This window comes from Chaetomium globosum, genomic scaffold (genome assembly GCF_000143365.1).
Source record: "Chaetomium globosum CBS 148.51 scaffold_7 genomic scaffold, whole genome shotgun sequence".
Lineage (NCBI taxonomy): Eukaryota > Fungi > Ascomycota > Sordariomycetes > Sordariales > Chaetomiaceae > Chaetomium > Chaetomium globosum.
The window spans coordinates 2,074,526-2,095,180 of record NT_165982.1 but is presented as its reverse complement, the minus strand read 5'-3'; the positions used below and the strand labels follow the sequence as shown (position 1 = coordinate 2,095,180).

The window sequence follows — 20,655 nt, the reverse complement described above, 5'->3', positions numbered from 1 at the left end:
TTTTCAAATAACCATACATAACGCCCTCTAGCCCTCGGTGCATGTAAACAGAAGATCTAGACATATAGCATACACAAAACACAAACCAATGAACATCGAGTTCATACTGTCATGTCGCACCCACCTCTTGAATCCCGGACCCGATTTAGTCATCCCAGACATAACCCCAGCGCTTGCTCTCTCATAAACTACCAGATGGGTAGGTATCTGTCCCGCACCCTCACCGCGCAGCCGCTTTCGGGCTGTCGCCCGTCCGCCACGTATCTTCCTGTCTCGTCCCCGGCGGCCGCCACGCGGCATTGCTCATCCCCCTATTCCTGCCACCGCGCCCGCCGGCATCATCCGACTTCTTAGTATCGGTCATGACACTGCTCGACGCGAAGGCCGCCGCCGCTGCACTGCCGTGCGTGTATGCATGCCCGACCGCAGGGTCGCCCATCCCCACGGGGCTCTCAAAGAACGGTGGGCCGACCTGGCCCCCCGGCCCGGTCGGGAGCACATGCTTCGTGCTTAGCGGTAGTAGCGTGGCCTCCCGGCGCGTCTCGGTCATGGAGCGGGCGCGCTGGTCCGCCTTGTTCTTCTCGCTGCTGCGGTCGTACAGGTAGAGGCCCAAGAAGGTAAGGCCGATGCCGACGGCCTGGATGCGGGTGGTGGGGCTGCGGAACCAGATGATGGCGATGATGATGACGAAAACGCGCTTGATCAGCGACGCGACCGAGTACGTGACGGGCGAGACCATGGACAGAAGCACGAAGGCGAGGATGTTCTGGCCGAAGTGGAAGGTGCCGTTGAAGATGTACTCTAGTACCAACGGACCGTGGTCGAGCGAGTTGGGGCTCTGGATCAGGTCCACGCTGCCGTCCCAGAGGAAATCGCCGATGATATCGACTCCCTCCGACCATAGCCAGATGGGGCCCGTCAAGAGGAATGCCATCCCGGATGAATAACAGAGCAGGTTGAGCTTGTCGAGTTTGCGGGATTGGTGGTTGGGCCCTTCCTGCTCAGCACGCGCCGCCTCGTTGAAGAGCCGCTTGGAAAAGATGTTCTGGGTAACGAAGATCATGGCGGCGAGCAGGGCGTAGAGAATGCCGAGGAATTGCCCGCCAAACCCGTGCTTGCCCGAGCAAGCGAGCATGACACCGCAAGTAAGTGGGATGAGGGAGAGGTATGTCGCCTTGGGGTAGCGAATGTCGAAGATGAAGCGGTAGGCTAGGACGGTGAAGAGTGGGGAGAGTCCCTTGATGGTGTGGACGAGAGACACGGGTATTTTGGAGGTGGCATTCGAACTGAGGAGGTGGCCCCCTATTTGGAAGGCGGCTAGCGGTAGTGTGGTTCTGATCACATCTCGTGAAGGAGCCCGGATCGGATGCCTCAGCGCCGGGACTGCGTCTCTAAGTCGCGGGAACGTGGACGCCAGCCATGAGAACAGCATGCAGTATGAGGATACGAAGGCGAACTGGACAAGAGTCAAGGTTGCGGGCTTATCGAAGGCCGTGAGGATGGTTTTCGAGGAGGTGTTGGTCAGGGCGGACGACCAGTACCACATGACGCAGAGCCCCTGAGAAAGGGTGATCAGCATTGAGTTTTATCTCTATTCTCACAGGACTAAGAACATACGATCAGCTTCCAAGAGACGGGCGCACGAAGCGCTCCTGCGATCTCCTGGGCGTTTTGGCTCATGCTAGCGGAGCGCATTCGATGGACGGTACTGCTAATTCTGGCCTTCTTGGAATGGCCCGAGAAGCCCGAGGTGGCGTCCGGAGGAGCCCATCTTACCCTACTGTCTCTACGGGCGTGCCAGCGACCCGCATGAGAGGCGTCACCATTGCCGGGCGTCAAGCCGTTTTGCTGCCACCGCTGGCCCGACGGTTGCCCGCCTGGAAGAGTCTGCCCGGCATCGAAATCGGGAAATTTTTCCGTCTCTCCCTGCCCTGGCCCGCCGTGTGATTCCCCAAAAGACTTGTTTGTGGACGATCGAGTTTGGGACGCAGCCCGCATGTGGGAACCGGTCGAGTGCGACGTGGAGTGCGGCATTGCGCGCAGAGGCGCTTCTTCGAGGTTGAAATAGCCCGAGGAATTCGCTGAGGGATTCGAAAAACAAGCGCAAAGCGGCGACTGGAAATAATAACGAATGGAAATGCTAACGCGCGGACTCCAGACTACGTGATCATGGCCACGTCCTCGTGTGCGTTTGTTGTTCAACACGAGGTCAAGGAAACAAAATCGCGGCAATTGGCGGTTGCACAGGTGTCGGTCGCTTGCAACTTGGAGGGGCGCGCAATCTGGTTTGGCATCTGCCAAATAAGCTCTCTTGGCGTCTCCAATCAGTGGAAAGAGAGGGTCCAGGGGGGTGAAGTTGTCGCAATACGCACAGCCACAGTGGCACAACGGCGGAGAGGCTCCAGCAGCTGCAGCGCCAAGAGACTGCTAACCAGCCACACTTTGATCCGAGGCGACGTCAAACTTTTGGCGGCGCGCAATCGTGCGTGATAAGCCAGCAGTTAGACCGCGTGCAGCTCCACCAAATAGTGCATCTTCAACGACAGCTCAACAACTGCCCCCAATAAGCCCGATTCGAACAAACGCCATCTTGGATGCTCTAAACCCTAAAAACTGCATCAACATCCTGAGCGGCCGGCTCACAGCAGGCAAGATGGCGGCGCCAAAGATGACCAAGAACCAAATGCGCCGGGCGAAGAAGAAGGAGCAGAGGAAGGCCCAAGCCGACGGTGAAGTGAGTGATTCCCTTCAGTTTTTGTTGCTTCATTCTGCTAACTATCGTAGCCAAATGGTTCCAAGGAACCTGAGATCAAGGAGGAGCCGACGAAAGACGAGACGCCCGTGGATGGCGACAGCAGACCAACTGACCTCGAGGTCAAGAAGGACCCCGACGCGTCCGCCAAGATCGATGCCGACGGCCCAGTCGACGACCCCCTTCTAGCCGAGGACGATCCCGCGTTTGCCGCATACAAGACTGTTTTTGAAAGATTTGGCTTGAGCTTGGACGATGAGGAGGTCTCGAGGGAAGCCAACGCGGGGAACAAGGGCGAGGTCTTCTTCGACCAGGACGACGAGATCCCTAGCGAGGATGAAGATGCGCAGCAGAAAATGTCCAAAAAGAAACGGAAAAAGCTGAACAAGCTGTCCATCGCCGAACTCAAGGCGTTGGTGCGGAATCCCGAGGTTGTCGAGTGGCACGATGTCTCGTCATCCGATCCTCGCCTCCTCGTCCAGATCAAGGCGCAGCGCAACATTGTCCCCGTACCAGGGCACTGGTCCTTAAAACGCGAATACCTCTCCAGTAAACGGGGTGTCGAGAAGCCGCCCTTCAAGCTGCCCAAGTTCATCGCTGAGACCGGTATCACCGAGATGCGCGATGCCGTCCTCGAGAAGCAGGCGGAGCAGACACTCAAGCAGAAACAGCGCGAGAGGGTACAGCCGAAAATGGGCAAGCTCGATATCGACTACCAGAAGCTCTACGACGCCTTCTTCCGCCATCAAACAAAGCCGGACCTGACACGGTTTGGTGATGTCTACTACGAAGGCAAGGAGTGGGAGGCAGACTACAAGGTGTTCAAGCCCGGCGACCTCAGCGAGGCATTAAGGGAAGCGCTCGGTATGCAGCCGGGTTTCCCCCCTCCGTGGTTGCTTCAACAACAACGCGTTGGCCCACCGCCCTCCTACCCAACCTTCAAAATCCCCGGCCTCAACGCCCCTGTCCCACCCGGAGCAGCATGGGGTTTCCAACCCGGTCAATGGGGTAAACCCCCACTAGACGAATACAACCGTCCTCTCTATGGTGGCGACATCTTCGGTATCATGGCCCCCGGCCAACCCGGCGCCGCGGCGCCCTACCAACAACAGCCGCAACAACCCCAAGCCGCAGCTGCCACCTCCCTCGCCGAGCCCGTCGAGCGCAGCCTCTGGGGCGAACTCCAACCCCCGGCCGAAGAGTCCGAGGAAGAAGAATCCGAAGTAGAGGAGTCGGACGAGGAAGGCTCAGAAGCGGGCGACCTCCCACCGGGCGGCACCGACACGACCACCGGCCTCGAGACCCCCGGCGGGTACGCCAGCACCGTCCACGCCGACATGCACGCGGCCCCCGCGGGCGTCGAAACTAGCATGGCAGGCGAGTTCGACCTCCGCAAAACCCGGCGCGGCTTCGAGACGGAAGAATCCTCCTACGGCGGGCCACGGCAAGCCTACACGGTCATCCCCGAACGGCAGGGACGCGCGGAAGGCTTCTTCGGCAGCGACAAGACGTACGACCTATCCAAGGGCGGCGCGGCGGGCGCTCCCCTCCCCGTACTCGGCAGCGGGCACGACAGCGACGACGGCGCGCGCAAGCGCAAGAAGCCCGGCGACGTGGACGTGGCGCTCGACCCGGACGCGCTCGCGGCGTCGGGCGGGCTGGACAAGGAGCAGCTGCGGCGCCAGTTCGAGGCCGGCCGCCGCGAGGAGGGCGTCGGCGCCCAGTGGAGCCGCTCCGCGGCTTACGAGGAGGACCTGAGCGATATGATCGCCCAGGAGAGCCGGAAGCGGCAGCGGAGGGAGGAGGAGCGCCGGGGGGAGCGGGAGAAGGGGAGGAGGTAGATGGGCTTGTTGTCGTGTTGGAATGGTCGAGGTTGAAAGATATCTCTGGCTCGGTGGCATTACTTGGGCGTTTTGGGTGCTGCTTGCTTGCTACTGAGGTTTAGGTAGGGCGTGGAGTGTATAATATGGCTCGTAGTAGTAGTTTGGTTATGCGCGAGTGGGAAAGGAAAATGCCAAACGTAAATACAGGAGCCGCCATCCAGGTATCCTGGGTTTTCACAATTGTATCGGTACCGAGGTCACCCGGTAACCATTTAACCAACCTTGTAGCTAGTGTAGTACCGCCTGGACGATTGACACTTCGAGCCGTCTCCGAAAAAGCCAGGTATCACCGCAGATACGCATGGGCGACATTAGAAACGCAACCAGAGAGCACTTGTATGTCATTTGCTCCCTCTCCAACCTCGACATTGGGTCGGGCAGTTGTTTCGGCGATACATCTTCTCAAACAGCACCGCCTACCATGATCACACACGCCAGCAAGGCACACACACCCCCTTGCTTGATCCCGTTATATGACGAACGCATTTGAAATCTCTTTCCACGTCTGATTAGTCCCTTACAATACACGGCCCCGTATGCCCAGCCCACTTGCTCCTCACCACGGTAGCTTACATTCCCGCCCTTTGCTCTACGAGCAAGCCTTGCACCTCCAATGCCTCCCCTTCGCCACCGCCTCCTCCGTGTCTTCCACGCACGCATCGTGATAAAGCCGATTGTCGCATTCCTTGAGATTGTACAATTAGCATCATCGGTGATACACACTCCGTTGGTAAAGAAGGAAAGGCGAAGAAACGTACCTTGTTCGCACAAACCAACATGGTCGCCGGGGGCACGGGCCCGCCACACGCGGTACAGCAGCCGCCCGAAGCCTTGTTCCTAACAGGCTGCAAGGTAGACGCCGGCTCGTCGGCCAGTTCCTCGCCCGCGGCGCGGCGGCTCCGCGCGTCTTCCAGGAGCCGGGTGGCCTGGAAGACGGCTTCGTCCGGCAGGACGCCGCGGGCGAGTAGCGTGGCAACGTGTCTGCTAAACTCGTCCGTCCTCGATCGCTTCGCCGAGAGCCAGGCGGCGTTCTCGCGCACGAACCGCACGAAGTTGCGGGGTAGATACTGCGGCGAGGAGATGTGCTGGCGCAGGATGAAGGCATCCCATACCTGGAGATACTCCTTTTCGTCCGCGTTGAGATCGATGAAATCTTGTAGGTTGTCGCGGTGCTTGAGCAGGAGCCACGAGTCGTCAATTTGGTACTGTGGGACCGGCGTGCCGGGTTGGAGCCGGACTTTGCTGAGCGGGTCGAAGAGGGGCTGTTTAGACTTGGGGACGAGAACCTTCCGACGGGTCCGCTTGGTGGTGAGTTTCTGGAAAGCGTCAGTCGTCCATCAAAGGTTGATGGGAACCAAGTTCTGGAATGGCCTCTTACGGTACGTCCCCCTTGCGGAGCAGTATCTTCGAAGATTTCACGGCCATCGTCTGGGCCGAGACGGGAGGTGACCCATGAGTCGTCTCCGTTGACGTACTTATCCAGATCGAGGGGCTTGACGGGTAGTCCGAGCTGGTACACCTTCGGTCGCAAGGGTGAGCCGCGGCCATCGGCATTCGGTTTCACGGTAACACAGTACCCCGCCTTGGGCTTGATTTCAAAGTGGAAATCATACTGCGGGTGACTCAGGTAGTGAGCACGCAGCTGGCAGAGACGGTCGTTCTCCGCACCACACAGCAGACAGGCAAACTTGTCCGTTTGTACCTGTTCCGGCGGGAGCAGGTATGTGATTGTGTGCTCGTCAAGCTGGCTGTGATCCTCTCCAAGCTTCCGTCGCTTCCTGGTCTCCTTTCCTACTGCGTTGTTCCACATCTGCTTGACATTGTAGTTGATGTCTAGCCTTGTTCGCCGAGAGCGACCGGGAGTGAGCTCGCCCTCGGCCAGCTCTTCGGCAGGATCGGCTACGGACCCGTTCACTTGCCCATTTGATGCATGCTCCCCCTCGCCATTGACCTGAGAGTCATGACGATGCGTGTTCGTGCCGTTCACGGCGGTAGGGGGATTAGTATTGCCGTTAACAAGAGGCGCGGCGGGCTCGTGAGGATCATACACCAAGATGGAAGGCTGGATATCCTTAGTATGTTCTCGCGGTCTCCGCTGGCTCGATATGGGCGTCAACCAGCGAACATCCATGTCCATGAGAAAGTTGGTGGCAACGTCATGAACGGGCTGCTTCTTTACCCGCAGGCGGACCGACTTGCGGTTGCGGCTGCTAAAGAGGTCGGCGATGTTGGCGGTGAGCACCCACTGGCGGGACGGGAGCCCCCTGTTGTAGAATGTGTCCTCATCGCTAATTGGGACGAGATCGGTCGGCGGCCAGTTGGAGTCGCCGGCAGACTCGAGTTCAACGAGGACTGAGTAAGTGTTGGCGAGACCGAAGACGGCATCGTCGTCGCGTTCAAGAAAAATCTTCTCTTCCGGGACGTGAAAGGGTCGGATGGAGGAAAACCGGGCCATGGGAGACGAGCCAGCGGGGTTTTTGAAGAGGCGGATATCGCAAACCTGGCTGTCGACGTGCAAAACCACCGCTTCGCCGCCCTTGTAGCCACTAATAGTGAGTTTGCAGCGGGCCTTGACCTGTACGACATCCCTAACGTTGGGGGCGATGACCCCATTAAAGATACCGTTCTTCACCCGCGGCGAGTCCTTGTGGCTGATCTTGAGGACCTCAATGCGGAGGGCGCGCTGGGCGGTGCCATAGTTCTCAAATAGCGGGAAGCCATCATAATCATCATCGAGACGGCGGCGTTTTGCCGCACGCCGGACTTGGTGGTCGACATCAGCGAGCTTGTCGCCGGCGTCGCGTGTCTGGGAAGAAGACTTGTTGCCCATCTTGGCGTCCCAGTGGTTGGTAGCCTTGAGCCAATTCCGATGCAGGAAGGGCAGGCCACGGTTGTGATGGCTTGGGGTCGACATGGCGTAAAGATGTCAGCCGGACCATGTCATGAGCACGTGGACGGATGGCAATGACTCTCTTTAGTCTGAGCCCTTCGAGCCTGGTGAAACGCGTGAAGGGGTCAACGAGGTCTGCAAAGTGGGATAAGCCGCATTGTCTGGTGAGAAGCGCAAAAGCGGTACAGTAGGTGCCGTAGTGTCGCGGTTCAGGTTGAAATAATCCCTCGGTGGAATGAAGTTGGGAATGACGGCGAAGTGCGCAGATATAAGGGTAGGGTAGCAAAAAAAAAAAAAAAAGAAGAAGAAGAAGAAAAAGTAAAATAATCGCGAGATTGTAGAAGGTGTGTAATAGGTCGAGGAAAGTGCGGCCGAGATAGGCAACAATAGAAACCGATGAGGAACTATCAGCCAGTTATGAACGGTTGTGATCTCTTGAGAGTGTGAGATGTGATGTGGATTGATTGACAAGGAAGTTGACCACCCGCTTGGGAGGACTGGCGCGCACTGCCGAGGCTGATGGGCGATGGTTGAAATCAACAGAGTGCAGCCACCAAGTAAGTGCATCAAACACAAGTTGTGGCGTTTACATTCAGAGTGCCATCGACACGAAAAAGGGGGCACGGCAGTGGAGTAAGCAATGAAGGGGTGCCGATGGCCGATGGGGGAAGACGCGTACCGTAGCCGAAAAGGCGAGCGAGATTCTCTCCTATCGCGATTTCAGGTTTGCTGTTGATTCGTGCCACTTCGGCGGCCCCGGTCGTCGTGGGGCGTCGGCTCCGTCCTCCGACCCTGTACGGTTAGCGGCGATCGCGGTAGCACAATACCAAATGTAGCATATGAATTGTGTGGACAAGAAGGTATCTCGCTAACGGACCCTTGTCACAGAGCTGATGGACCAGGGGTATGAAGCTGAATTGGACTCGGGCTTCGGTTGAAGCGCAAGCAACTGGCGAAGAAAAGAGTCCAAAATTATTGAATGGAAAAGGTTAGAATGCAGCTAAGATGATATGTGGGGGGCACTGGCCCACATGCATCTATCTGCCTGGACCAAAAGGTATTCTTCATCAGTGTTCGAACCACAAGAAAAGGACTCAATTCCCTCGAACATCATGATGACGAGAAGCAACCTTCGTTGCAGAAATTCCAAACCTGTAAGATCAAAGTTGTCAAAGCTGGAACAGAGGCATCCGTTGAATAGGGTGTATGCACCTACAAGGCACTAGACTCTCTAGCTCGCATGCCATCATCCCAAATCGTCCCGAAACATGGAGAAACGGCCAATTCTAGAGCATCGTCAATTAGATTGCCCAAGGCTAGCCCCAAAACGGCCTCTCAGTTTCCCATCATACCTACCCAGAGTTCATTCGTCTGTTGTCCACCGCTTTTGTCACGTCATTTCTTCCATGGCTAAGAGGGTGGATCAATGACCGATTCGTCGTGATTAATGGTGAATCGGACGGAAGGCAGCTGTTCCTGTTCTGTAGACAATCAAACAGATTTGATTAACGTTGTTGGGCCAGCTATACAATAACTTAACCTGAACCAGGAGGTTTCAAGGCTGTTTATTGTGACATGTGTATTTTCTTTGATGTCCAACCCGCAATCCGGCTGCTAGAACTGAGCAAGAGATACTATTAGTTCCGAACTTCCGACGTCCCTAACGAGGTCAAAGCTACGTAGGTAGGTAGTCTTGAGTCGGGTTAGGATTTGTACATCCGGTACTCTCCATCAACAGCCGCGGAATACTGACGAGGTAGGATGTTGTTTGTCAATTAGGGACATGTATGATGTAACTGAGCCGTCTGAAGAAAGAGGTCCTCCATCATCTCAAAAATGCAACCAACCGTTCTAGTGCCCAGTGTCAAAAACTCCATCGGCATAAATGAAGCTCCACCTAATCAGCTGTTCAAAATAGCCCAACTCACTGCTATATTGATTAGAATGTGTACTTTCAGACTGGATCACAGAAGGCTGGAAGCGGGATAGTTCCATCGCGCGTGATAAACGTTGGGCGTGAGCATCGTGGTATCAGCGTGGGTTAACTGGGCAAGTGGCAGACGTTGCTCTATTCCACAGATTATCATCAGTGAGCGCAACCTAACCTTGTCTGTCTTTCTCTCTGGCTTCCCTCGGCCCGGCAATGTAACAGATTCTCGGCTGTCCAGATGCTTGCAACATCAGGTAGGTAGGTGATCTGAGTGGCTGTGATGATACAGACTGGTGTAACGGGGCACTCCCTGAGATTAACGTTCTGAATTTTATCTGTTGGTTTTGTAACGGCTTGAAGGCGACGATGGGCAGGTAAGGTACCTGGGTTGCCGTGGCCGGAATAGGGAGAACATAAACCGTGTAAAATGGACACAGATATCACCAGAGGGAGAACCAAGTCGTTAGGGACGATGTCAATTTTGTACTTAGAGACCTCGGTGAAGCTTTTCCCAAGGTCGAGGTAGCAAGTCGTAGATAAATACATCAGCTAAAGCAACGCCCAAAATGTCGAATGCCTCATCAAGCAGACGTGATAAACAAAACCACCCCTAGTTCCAACTTTACCCTACTCCATGATCATTCCCCAGGCCCAGCCCTTGTCATGGGCAAGAAATACAAGCAAGTCGAAGCAAAGCAACCCAACGCCACCAGTACAAGTTTGAGTGCCAGCATTCAACCTGACACCATGCTAATGCACCACCCATGAAAAAATATACAACGAATATACGGGAGAAGGAAACATCAAAAATACAACTCCTTCTACCAAGCATACCCGGTATCCTCGTCATCATCCTGGCCGACCCAATCGTCATCCGACAGATCATTGTTCTCACTATCTAGGAAATCGTCCATGGTGAGTGTTGTCTCAACCGACTTCTGGTTATCTAGTTGAATCTCAACTTTCTCACACATACCCTGGCGGAAGGGTACTTCGTTCCCGGCCGACGATGCCGGGGATTCGGGTTGACTGCTCGAGACGGACTCATCCACACCCTGACCCCCCTCTGCTTCATCGCCCTCCTCCTCGTCTTCGTCCTCATCCGTATCGGGCTCAGCATACGACGGCCGGCCAAGCCCGTTTCGAAGACTACGGGCAGCACCAATACTGCTGGAGGGGGACGGAGAGTTCGATCGTTTGAGCCGGTCGCTCCGGCGCGAGGGATATCCAGCGGGTAAGGCGCGAGTAGACTTGCTTGGCTTTTTTGAGGCGCGTTTGACCTCCTGCCTGTCGGGTGGCTGTGCTGGATTTCGCAAGGAGAACAAAGGTACAGGGTCCTGGTTCTCACGCAGGAAAATGTATCGTAGCTTGCGCTCCCACTTGTTACGAAGCCTTGAGCGTTCCAGGATAGGGATGCTCAACATAGCTTTCAGTTCCAAGTGGCGGAGCTTCAACAGTTTCGAGGAACTGTCGGCAAGTGACTGGAACAACGTCTCGGCTGCATCTGCAGACCACTTTTTCATGTTCAAGAGTTGGAGCGCCTCCAATGCCTCGGGCCACTCCGGAACCTGGTCTGTGGTGAGCAATTGATCGTAACTCGGGTCCGAATCGCGGTAGAACTCATGATGTTGGAAAGTTTTGAAGTCCATGGAGAGGACCTGCAAATTTGGACAAGCTGCTCCTAGAACTGGGAGGAAAGAGAGACCCAACGACTGGTTATGGTGCAGAATGAGGCGCTTCAGTTGGTGTCCGTTCGTTAGGAGATAAGCTGTGAAATCGTCGCCATCAACGTCCCAGCAATTGATAAGCCCCAGAGTCTCGAGCTCTTTGGGAAGAAGGCGCAATAACTGGTCGTTGGCCGCAGTAGATGACTCGATAGTGAGGTGTTTAAGATTTGGCAGAGCGGTGATTGCGTCAGCCATGCTTTGAATGAAGGCTCCATCCCTGGCGACCAGCTCATCGTTGTCATCCAGTTGCTTTCGCGTGAAGCGAAGGAACCATGGTAATTGACAAACGATATTTTTAGTAGACTCGAAAAAGGCCGGTGTTTCGTGAAGCGCCTTGACGGCGGCGAGGTCAAGACCCGGCCCCCATCAGCCGCCGATTCCCACTGCCATCCAATAAGCCGCGTAGGGCTGGTCATCTGGCGCTCCCTCTGCTGGGACTTGCGATCCGTTGAGAGCCTCAAAAAAGGGCGGGAAGGGTAGTGCCCAACGTAAGCTACCATTCCTAGCGACCTGGTAAGGGGCGTCGTCTTTCTGGTGAAAGAACCCGAATCTGCTTCAAACGAGGTTAGTTTGTTGACCAGGGACTTGAGGTCGAGCAGTTGGCCCCTGAACGTCTTCGAGGCAATCTGCTCGACATCAATCCCAAAGTTCTTCCACTTTCGGTCTGTAGTTGAATATTGTGGTGGATGGGTCTTTCGACAATAGCGACACGAGCCCATGTGCCATCGGCCGGCTCAGCAACGGAGGTGCCTGGTAGAGGGCTGTCAGGGCCGGCTCTGCAAATGCACGGCAGACGCCGCTGGTTGCCGTCAGCCATCGGGCGTGACGGGCTTCGGTGAGCGGCGCGGCGGCATATACGAAAATTTGGGTCAAGATCATGTAAGGCAAGCTGGCCCAGTCCGGGATAATGTCATCCTCAATCACACCTTTGCCTTTCTCGGGCGCAGGATAATTGATAGGAACGGCTTGGCATTGGTTCTTTGTTGTCCGAGCTGAGGTTGTCCATTTTACGGGCCTGAAGACCTGGGAAGCTTGACGCCGTTGACGGGTGCTCGCTTTCTGCTCCACATCCGGATTAGGAGGGTTCTCAACTTCGTCCCCGCTATCGCTATCGCTATCTTCTCCATAAAACCCCGGTTTGTGAGGGGAGTGGCGGGTCCGTTTTGGTCGGCTTGCTATCGCGGCCGGCGATCCGGGGCGCTTGTGCGACTTTGTTGGGGTACTGGGCGGTGGAGGTTGTGGCACCGCGGGATTCTCGTTGGTTGAAGCCGTGCTAGGAAGCGCAGCCGAGCTCCTTGTCACTCGGCCACCCGCCGGGGGTTCCGGAGCGCCGGACGCTTGGCGCGGCCGTAAATTGCGAGTTGTCGCTGCCGATGCAGCGGGTACGGAACCCGCCGCATTGCCAGCGGGTTTCTTCATGATCGATTTGATGGATGGGATTGTCGCGGTATCGGAAATTACAGCTGCGCTTCCCAAAGCTTCACCCCACAAGTTCCGAGCACGAGGCAAATTGATAGAGCGGTGGACAGACAGTTCAAAATGGGTTGATGAGAGATGGATTTGATGGAATGGTGGCTCGTCCGCCGGTTGACCAATTGCTTGTTTTTTGGTTGCTTCTGGCGCGGGGCGCTCCAAGCACATGCAGCTGAAGAAACTGAGCTTCAGGTCCGTGGCAAAGGCTGCGGGGCTTTACAGTAAGGTAACTGCCAACGCACGGCCCATTCGCACAGTATTCGCAGGTGCTTGGGCAGAGGACAACGACATCAAGCAGCTAAACGTGAATTCATTTTTGGCATCGCTCCGGAGATGGCGTCGATGGCGTCGATGGGACGTTGGTAGAACTCTGCAGACTAAGGACGAAAGATGCCCGGGCCGGCACCTTGAGGTTTTCAACGGGCCATCTGGACGCACCTTGAAAGCCACAATGGAGCTCCTTACACGAACTTTAAGGTTGGCCACCTTGATTACTTAGAATAGGGTAGCCCCATCTCAAATCCCATTTCTTGTCGCATTCTGAAGTGTCCATGTGAATAGAAAGCTACCTAAGAGCGTAAACGAGGCTTCCTGAGATCGGACTGCCCAGCATCAACTCTAGAGTTTTCTATCTCTCGTTCAAGCTTCTGGCCATTGCCATAGATTTGTTGAAGTCCTCCGACCGATCTACTTAACGCCAATCAAAATGGCCATCTGAAGGATGCTACCCCGGCCTAGTACGTGTAACTTGTGACTCTGATGCAGCCTTCACCCCCCAGCGTCTCTACTCCGTACATCTATTTCCCAGCCTTATCGTCACTGTCACCCTTTTTCTTAGCGGTTTCCCTCAACGTCTGGCCTTGACCAGCAAAGTGAGGCTGCTTTGCGTTCGCAGCCTCCCTCTCCTTATCCTCAGCCGTCTTGACCGGCTTGACTTCGTACCCTAGGAAGAGTTTGCCAGGGGGAAGACGCAGGGGCGCCGGCCCGTTGCTACGCCGTATGGGTACCGTGGCTTCCTTGGTTGAGCTTGACGTGCCAGCCACGGGGGTTGCGGGCTTCGGCGCTGGAGCCTTGCCACCCTTCTTGGAGCTCAACCGCTGCCCCTCTCCCGTAAAGTTCCCTGCCAAAGATGCCGCTGAACCTGGCGCGATCGAGTCATAATTGATTGCTTGTGCCATGGTACCTTGGCTGTAGAGTAGGCCCCCGGGAGGCACACCGCCACCTGCACCTCTTGCACTGCGGGGCGTGCTGGTGCCGCTGCCGCGTGGCGCTCTCTCTGGCTCGACGTAGCCGACTGGCGGTGCAAAGTCGACGCTTACATCCGTCTCGATCATGCTGACGCCCATCCTAGCAGTTTCGGGCTTTACATCTAGAACGGCCATGTCGTAGACCTCGTCGTTGTATTCGAAGTTGAAGACGTCGCCTTTGGTTAGAGCGGCGAAGTTGCGGAAGGCTTTTTCGAGGACGGCACGAGGATCGGTAATTTCGAGAAAGTTAACGGACTGTGGCTGTAGCTTGACTAGCTTGGCAAGCTCGAGGGAGGTGGTCTTGACCTGGATCATGTCGCCCACATCAAGCTGGAGCGACTGCATCATCTGCGAACCGTTAATACGCCTGGCCGGAGCCAGAAGGGAACATCCGACATACCCATTGCGGGATGTAAGCTCTGCCCTCCTCTGCTACGAACTCGAGCACACCTGCATGTGTGTGTTTGCCCCCCGCCGCTCCGTTAATCAGTTCTAGCATGATAGGCCATTGAACGTGCATTCTTGATACCTTGTCCAAGGCGGATGGTGGGAGAAAGATTTTGGATCCGTAGTTGAGGTCGGGGCGCTCAGCGCCGGGGGCCATGATCAAAGGGTAACACCGGTAGTATTCATCGAAACGTTGCGCGCGAGGAGCCCGAAGGTTCCCACGATAGTCGGTAGGGTTAAACTGCGCTCGTGGGTTAAACAATGCGATCTTGCCCGAGGTGCGAATCGCCAAACGCGGGGTTCAACTCACCATGTTTTCGAATCACGGGCCAGGTGTGGTACGAGTGTTATTCGGGGTTGAAAATAGAAGAAGAAAGGTTAGATATCAATAAGGTAATGTTTTATTCCTCGAATTCTGTGCTTGATCGGAACTGTGTGGTTTGTTTTGTTAAGGTGCGGAAGGCAACAGAGGATGGCATAGGCGAAGCATGCTGCCAAGCGCCTCTGCAATGCACTGTGCGGGGTTATTCTAGCGTACAGTGTTCTCGGATGTGGCGCGAGCTTGGCTGGGGCAGGTACCCGTGAGCATGGAATGCACCCACTGTACCAAACTTAGGTACCTATCCTATACCGCACTAATCTGGAAGCCCGACAGCAAGATTTGCAGGCGGTTGGTATAAATTTAATAGTTGAAATACTGTGTTTTATTTTGACGTTGATTTATTCGTATCAGCCTCGATCTGCCGGTCCGTATGTTTTTTTTGTTGAGGGGGGTACCGAGGCTGAGGTCAATCCCTCCAGCCACAGCCTCTCCTCGAGCACGTCCAAGCTCCTTGGTCACACCCTGGCATATTTAAAGTGCTCGCCTTGCCTCCATTGTCGCCCCGGGCAAATATCGCCCCAAGGGCTCATCACGGCGTCATGTCATCCAGATTCTCGGCTGCGCGCCCAAAACGGGCCGGGGAGGCTTTCGCACGAGCTCATCACGGAGAAGAGCGCGACGAGCGCGACGAGGGAGGCCCCACATCCAAAAAGGTCAAATTCGATGTCCGCAACCCATCTGCGCTGGCACCGAGCGCACGAGACGACGAAGACGAAAATGACAATGTCCTTGACGCAGACGTCATTGCCGCTTCCGGAAGGGCGACAAAGCGCGGTGCGGTGAATATCGACGGTTACGACTCGGATTCCGAGAATGAGACATTCAATACCAGGGCCGAGGCCAGGGGCAAAAAGGGGAAGGAGGCTGAGGATGTAGACTTGGCGGAGGTGATGGACAATTACAATTCCAAAGCTGGTGCCGGCGGTGGCGATGAGGAGGATGATGAAGTGGACATGTTTGGCGATGCCGACGCCGACGACAACCTTGCGACGGGCGGCGGCAAATCGGGAAAGAAGGACAAGCAAGTCCGCTTTCTCGCAGACAAGGAGATCGAGGGCCAAGAAACGACCAGCAAGAGTGGCGGCACTGTACGGATAGACGGAAATCCGGATAATGACGAGGAAGACGACGACGACGATGATGACGAAGAGGTTGTCGCGCTCGCCATCGCCGAAGAAGGCGTGGACGAAGAGGTCGGCCTTGGCGGCCTCAAGAAACACGCGCCCAAGATCGACGCCTTCAACATGCGGGAGGAGCAGGAAGACGGTGCGTTCGACGAGGCAGGTAACTTCGTCCGGAAGGCGGCCGACGCAGACGCAGTGCACGACCGTTGGCTGGAGGGTATCAGCAAAAAAGAGATGAAGAAGGCCGCCGCAGCCCACGATAAGCGCGAAGCTGAACTGCGGAAGCAGCAGCGCGAGAACGACAGCTTGTTGACGGGCGACTTGTTCAAAGAGCTCATCATCCGGCTAGAACCGGGCGAAACGGCTTTGGATGCTCTGGCGAGGCTTAGGAAGAGCCAGACAAATAAGAACAAGTCCAAGAAAATACCCAAATGGAAACAGAAGAAGGCGAAGGCAAAGAACAACGGCGGTGAGGGAGGGGACGCCATGGATGTGGATTCTGAAAAGGGACCCGAAGATCCGAAGCAGGCCAAGATCAAGGACGCAATCAATGCTATTGCCGACGCAGCAGACAAGTTGATGCAGAGAGACTACCCCAATATTTATGATAGGGAACGGGAGCGACTCATAAGAGAGTATCGCAATGAGACTGGGGAAGCTTGGGTGGAGCCACCGGAACCAGACGAGACCGAAGGTGGCGGGGGAATAGGGGAGGATAAGCTGTGGGAGTTCCGCTGGACAGACGGGCGGGACGACGCTGCTAAACAAGGCCCCTTTGACGGTCCAACTATGAAGGCATGGCAAGATGCTGGCTATTTTGGCGAGGGCGTCGAGTTTCGGTTAGCAGGAGGGGAGGGCGGATGGACGAGGGTTGCTACGTTTGTGTAATACATCAATGAGGAGGCAGCAGTGTTGAGAAGACAAGCTGGTGCAGGCTCGCCGGCTGTAAATCTCTTTCCGCACCACTCCAAATCATTACACCACATGATATCAAAGTCCGCCAGACCCCAATGAACCAAACAGTTTTGTCCCCTTCCTAAAACGCCTGCAAATCGAATATTGCCCTTCCCCGAATTTAGCTCGTATCCATCGTCTCGCCCGCAGTACCGTTGGACTTTACGACAAAGTCAACGACGCCGTCATCGCCTATCAGCCGCTTTTCTGATTCGGCTACAAACCCGACGCTCCTGGCAGGGTCGTAGAACAATTTAAAACTCCGTTGTACATCCTCTACGACGACTTGCTTCGCGCGCCTCTTCGCGCAGATGAGCTGAGACGTGGTAATTAGGTTGCTTGCGTAGCGGAGCCCTGCCTCTTGACCAATTTTGGTAAGCAGAGCAAGAGCGTCAGGGGTGAGGTCAACCTCCTCCTCCTGCGCGCGGATGGAGAGAATCTGACGAAGCTCGTCGCCAGTGTAAGAGTGAGTGTTGATAATCGCAACGCGGTCGAGGAAATCGAGGGGTAGGCCGTGCGGGCTCTTATAATCGGTGCCCCGAATACGGGAGTGGCCTCGGTTGCTGGCCATGATGACGATTGGGGCCAAGTCCGACTCGAGGGCTCGGTTGACGTAAGAGAAGCACTCAATATCGAGCATGTGGACCTCGTCAATGAAGAGGACACCCGGAACAATTTCTGCCTTGCCTTCCTCCTTCCACTCGGCGACCTTGGTGTTGATTTGGTCCCGAATCTCGCTCCGGATTTCCCCCGTGTCGCCCGAGAACAGAGCCAAGAAGCCTTGTGTGCGCGAGTTGATGACATCGATCTCGTGCAGCGAAACCGTGTGTACGACTTCTTTGCGCTTTTGCAGCTCGCCGTCGGGGCATTGCAGGAACTTGGTATCGACACCCATCGCATCGTAGTCGCGGGACCGGGCATAGGACCTGCCAAGTTTGGTGATTTTCCCCGATGATTTGTCGATAGAGATAATGTCGCCCGCCATCACACGCTCCTTGGTCATGGCATCAATCATCTTGCTTCCCATGTCGTATATGGCCTCCATATCGGTCGTCTTGATGGTGAGCTTGCCTTGCTTGGCGCCGCCCGTCACGCTGCGATCAATTTGAATCTCTACCACCTCACCCTCCATTATCTCGCTCTCCTCCTTAATCCTTACACCGATCGACTTCCGGAAAGCTTGTGTGAGGGCCTCAGTCTTAGACATTTCCAGAGAGAAGATTTCGGATGCGGCGAGCGTGGTGAAGGGCACATCGGGGCCCAGAGATTGAGCCATCCCCATGGCAATCGCTGTCTTTCCGGTACTGTAAGTTTGCCAAACACGGTTAGCGCACGACACGACGAGCTCCAAGTTTCTCGATGGTGGTGCAGCGTACCTGGGAGGGCCAGCAATCAGTACGGCACGACCGGCAATCTTGCCCTGCTTGATCATCTCTAGGATAACCGCAGCCGCTTTTCGGGCCTTCTCCTGCCCAACCAGCCCTTGCGACGCTGTTCGGGGCTCTAGAGTGTCGGCATCGACACCCAGCCCACGAATGTGCGAGTGTGCTGCGATGAGGTTAAGCCCCCGGAGCTCTTTGCTCTCGGAGATCGTGACAACGGGCTGCATCGGGGTATGTCAGTTTCTGCTATGCTTCGATAATGACGTCTTGAGATTATTGGACTCACAGCGGCCATTTTCAATTGCGGTGTCAAAATCAGTCACGTCCAAGGTGATCGTTGATGGACGCGGCTCTATTCTCGCGAGGCTGCCGCGAGATTCTCGAGCAGAGGAACCGGGCCCAAGCTCTGGCCACATCAAAAGACCCTTGTAGCTTCACCACAGCCACGGTGGCGAAATTACTGTGGCGGAAGATGAAACGCCCAGAACGCGACCCAGGGCCGCCAGAACGCGCCTCCCTTTGCAGCTCCATACACAGTATTTGCGGAAATGGAACTGCAGATCGGCGCGCTTCTCTGGGACCGCCCCTCTTTGACATTTTCCAGGTACTTAAACTCAACCTTTGTTTGTAATGGACCTATTTCAACCTTCATCGAGTTCTCCTGGCCCCAATAAGTTTGGTTAGAACGTCTCGAGCTCCTGGCCCTCCACACGATGGAAGGTACTTAAAAACAAACACGCATAGCCTGCCGTCTTCTCCAATCTTCACACCATCCCCTGCAGGGGTATCAACCCAGACGGAAAGCCATTGGCTACAGTGGGGATCCAAAAGTATCCGGCCACCCCGCTTTTTCCCAGCCACCTACATTATATCTTGGAGGCTTTAACAGCAAATATCTCAACATCACCAAATCATGACGCATAACCAATAGATGTTGTTAAGAGCCCTGTTTAAAAACTTTAATATTTTGTATACCACCCCCTCGCTTTTTTAACAGCGGCTAGCCGGCGTGGCATTCCCTCGATCAGCTTGTCGATGAACGACTGTGGGATAGCCTCCCACGCCGTATGCAAGCACTCTTTGAACTTTGCTATATCTACGCAGTTCTGCTTCAGGCACCATAGCTCTGGGAATAACGTTCGTAGGTTTTTCTTCAGAGCTGCCCAAACGTGCTCAATCGGATTCAGATCCGGACTGTGTGCAGGCCATTCGATCCACGAAATCCCCCGCGTCTGGAGCCACTCCTCCGTTGCCTTGCAGACGTGAATCTTTGCGTTATCTTGCTGGAAATGCCGGGTATCGTTGTAATGAGGTAGGAGACCTTCTTGGAGCGCCTTCTGGTAAGATCTCGCAGTGTATCCTCGCCTCGGGGCATCTTCGTCGCGCTCCATCACGATGAGGTCACTTCTCCCCCCTTTCCAGACCATTCCCCAAAGCATGATCGAGATGTTCGCTTTCACATGGTTCTGGAGGTTGACGAAACGCTTATCGAACTTCTCGGACGGAAATCGGAACACCCAGCTAGTCGGATTTGAAGTGTTATTCTGACAGGAACACTCGTCTGAGAACATCGTCTGAAACGATTAGCGGGGTAAGAAATAGGAGGTAAGTTCAACACCACTAACCTGAAGGAACTCGTCGATATTCTCAAGCCAATCGCATGCAAAATTGTACCTATCCTTTGCCACTTCTTTGGTCAAAGGAATCCTCTTCATAGCTCTCCATTTGCGGATGTGGTGTGACCGGAGGCAGCGGCGGATGGTAGAATAGGAGACAACCTTGCCAGTTGCGTTAACAAGCGCTTTTTTCGCAATGGTTCGGTTTTTTTTGACAAGTAAAACGATATACCGTTTCTCCCTTCGAGTTAGAACCGGCGGCCGGCCCTTCCGGGGTCGCGAATCAAACGTTCGGTGAGTTTTCCAGTGCTCAACACAGCGGGCGACGGTATCGCGGGATACGCGAAAGAGGCGAGAAACGGCGCGTTCGCTCTGCCCGGCCGCAACAAGTGTGCAAATGGCTGCACGTGCGCCTGGAGAAAGCTCCTGTAATCTCCCGCGTCCGGCAGTCAATTCAGCAGCAAAATCGGCCAAATTGAGCTTCATCTTGTTGAATTGTCGTGGTTCAAAAGTTAAGGGTAGGAAACCGCGAGACGCGTTTCGCGTTTAATGAAAGCGGGGTGGCCGGATACTTTTGGATCCCCACTGTAGCATATGCGCCTCTTCAGCCCAACCGACCGCCCTTTCCTTATCGATTGCACCGGTAACCAATAACTCCCAACTTAGTGGACGACGAGCCAACACACCCCAACTTCAAAACAGAGCTTGCTTCTTCTTCTTCCATCCTGCCCCTTCAGCTGTTAGACAGTCATTATTGCTCCGAACTTTTCGGTTCTTAAGTTACCGAGATCAAACTCATATTTTAGTACATTTGTGCGCTCTACCTGGTTTCTACCTAAGCCGCTCCT

At 55.2% G+C, this 20,655-nt stretch overlaps 9 protein-coding genes across 9 annotated transcripts in view; 3 read left to right on the top strand and 6 right to left on the bottom strand.

The window, feature by feature from the left end:
- The window catches only part of CHGG_10253 (uncharacterized protein), a gene marked incomplete at both ends in the record, with an annotated part of 1,811 nt that extends 1,751 nt beyond the window's left edge, over positions 1–60 (top strand). Inside the window, one exon of the mRNA XM_001228179.1 lies at positions 52–60. Within this exon, the coding sequence (XP_001228180.1) occupies positions 52–60 (9 nt within the window). The remainder of the gene's footprint in view (positions 1–51) is intronic.
- Positions 61–220: 160 nt separating this feature from the next.
- On the bottom strand, positions 221–2,034 carry CHGG_10252 (uncharacterized protein; the record flags this gene model as incomplete). The annotated part of the gene is made up of 2 exons (XM_001228178.1): positions 221–1,558; positions 1,618–2,034. The coding sequence occupies 2 exons, from the start codon at positions 2,032–2,034 to the stop codon at positions 221–223; spliced, it is 1,755 nt and encodes a 584-aa protein (XP_001228179.1).
- Positions 2,035–2,668: 634 nt separating this feature from the next.
- On the top strand, positions 2,669–4,593 carry CHGG_10251 (uncharacterized protein; the record flags this gene model as incomplete). Its single annotated transcript, XM_001228177.1, has 2 exons — positions 2,669–2,734; positions 2,785–4,593. The coding sequence occupies 2 exons, from the start codon at positions 2,669–2,671 to the stop codon at positions 4,591–4,593; spliced, it is 1,875 nt and encodes a 624-aa protein (XP_001228178.1).
- Positions 4,594–5,224: 631 nt separating this feature from the next.
- Positions 5,225–7,549, bottom strand: CHGG_10250 (uncharacterized protein; the record flags this gene model as incomplete). Its single annotated transcript, XM_001228176.1, has 3 exons — positions 5,225–5,320; positions 5,394–5,951; positions 6,014–7,549. 3 exons carry the CDS (start codon positions 7,547–7,549, stop codon positions 5,225–5,227), a joined length of 2,190 nt encoding a protein of 729 aa, XP_001228177.1.
- Positions 7,550–10,276: 2,727 nt separating this feature from the next.
- Positions 10,277–12,601, bottom strand: CHGG_10249 (uncharacterized protein; the record flags this gene model as incomplete). The annotated part of the gene is made up of 3 exons (XM_001228175.1): positions 10,277–11,410; positions 11,539–11,846; positions 12,109–12,601. 3 exons carry the CDS (start codon positions 12,599–12,601, stop codon positions 10,277–10,279), a joined length of 1,935 nt encoding a protein of 644 aa, XP_001228176.1.
- Positions 12,602–13,452: 851 nt separating this feature from the next.
- On the bottom strand, positions 13,453–14,506 carry CHGG_10248 (uncharacterized protein; the record flags this gene model as incomplete). The annotated part of the gene is made up of 2 exons (XM_001228174.1): positions 13,453–14,250; positions 14,303–14,506. The coding sequence occupies 2 exons, from the start codon at positions 14,504–14,506 to the stop codon at positions 13,453–13,455; spliced, it is 1,002 nt and encodes a 333-aa protein (XP_001228175.1).
- A 764-nt stretch (positions 14,507–15,270) lies between these two features.
- On the top strand, positions 15,271–16,743 carry CHGG_10247 (uncharacterized protein; the record flags this gene model as incomplete). The annotated part of the gene is made up of 1 exon (XM_001228173.1): positions 15,271–16,743. The coding sequence occupies one exon, from the start codon at positions 15,271–15,273 to the stop codon at positions 16,741–16,743; it is 1,473 nt and encodes a 490-aa protein (XP_001228174.1).
- A 187-nt stretch (positions 16,744–16,930) lies between these two features.
- CHGG_10246 (uncharacterized protein) lies at positions 16,931–18,418 on the bottom strand (the record flags this gene model as incomplete). The annotated part of the gene is made up of 2 exons (XM_001228172.1): positions 16,931–18,113; positions 18,186–18,418. The coding sequence occupies 2 exons, from the start codon at positions 18,416–18,418 to the stop codon at positions 16,931–16,933; spliced, it is 1,416 nt and encodes a 471-aa protein (XP_001228173.1).
- Positions 18,419–19,150: 732 nt separating this feature from the next.
- On the bottom strand, positions 19,151–20,293 carry CHGG_10245 (uncharacterized protein; the record flags this gene model as incomplete). Its single annotated transcript, XM_001228171.1, has 2 exons — positions 19,151–19,687; positions 19,817–20,293. 2 exons carry the CDS (start codon positions 20,291–20,293, stop codon positions 19,151–19,153), a joined length of 1,014 nt encoding a protein of 337 aa, XP_001228172.1.
- Positions 20,294–20,655: the final 362 nt, after the last annotated feature.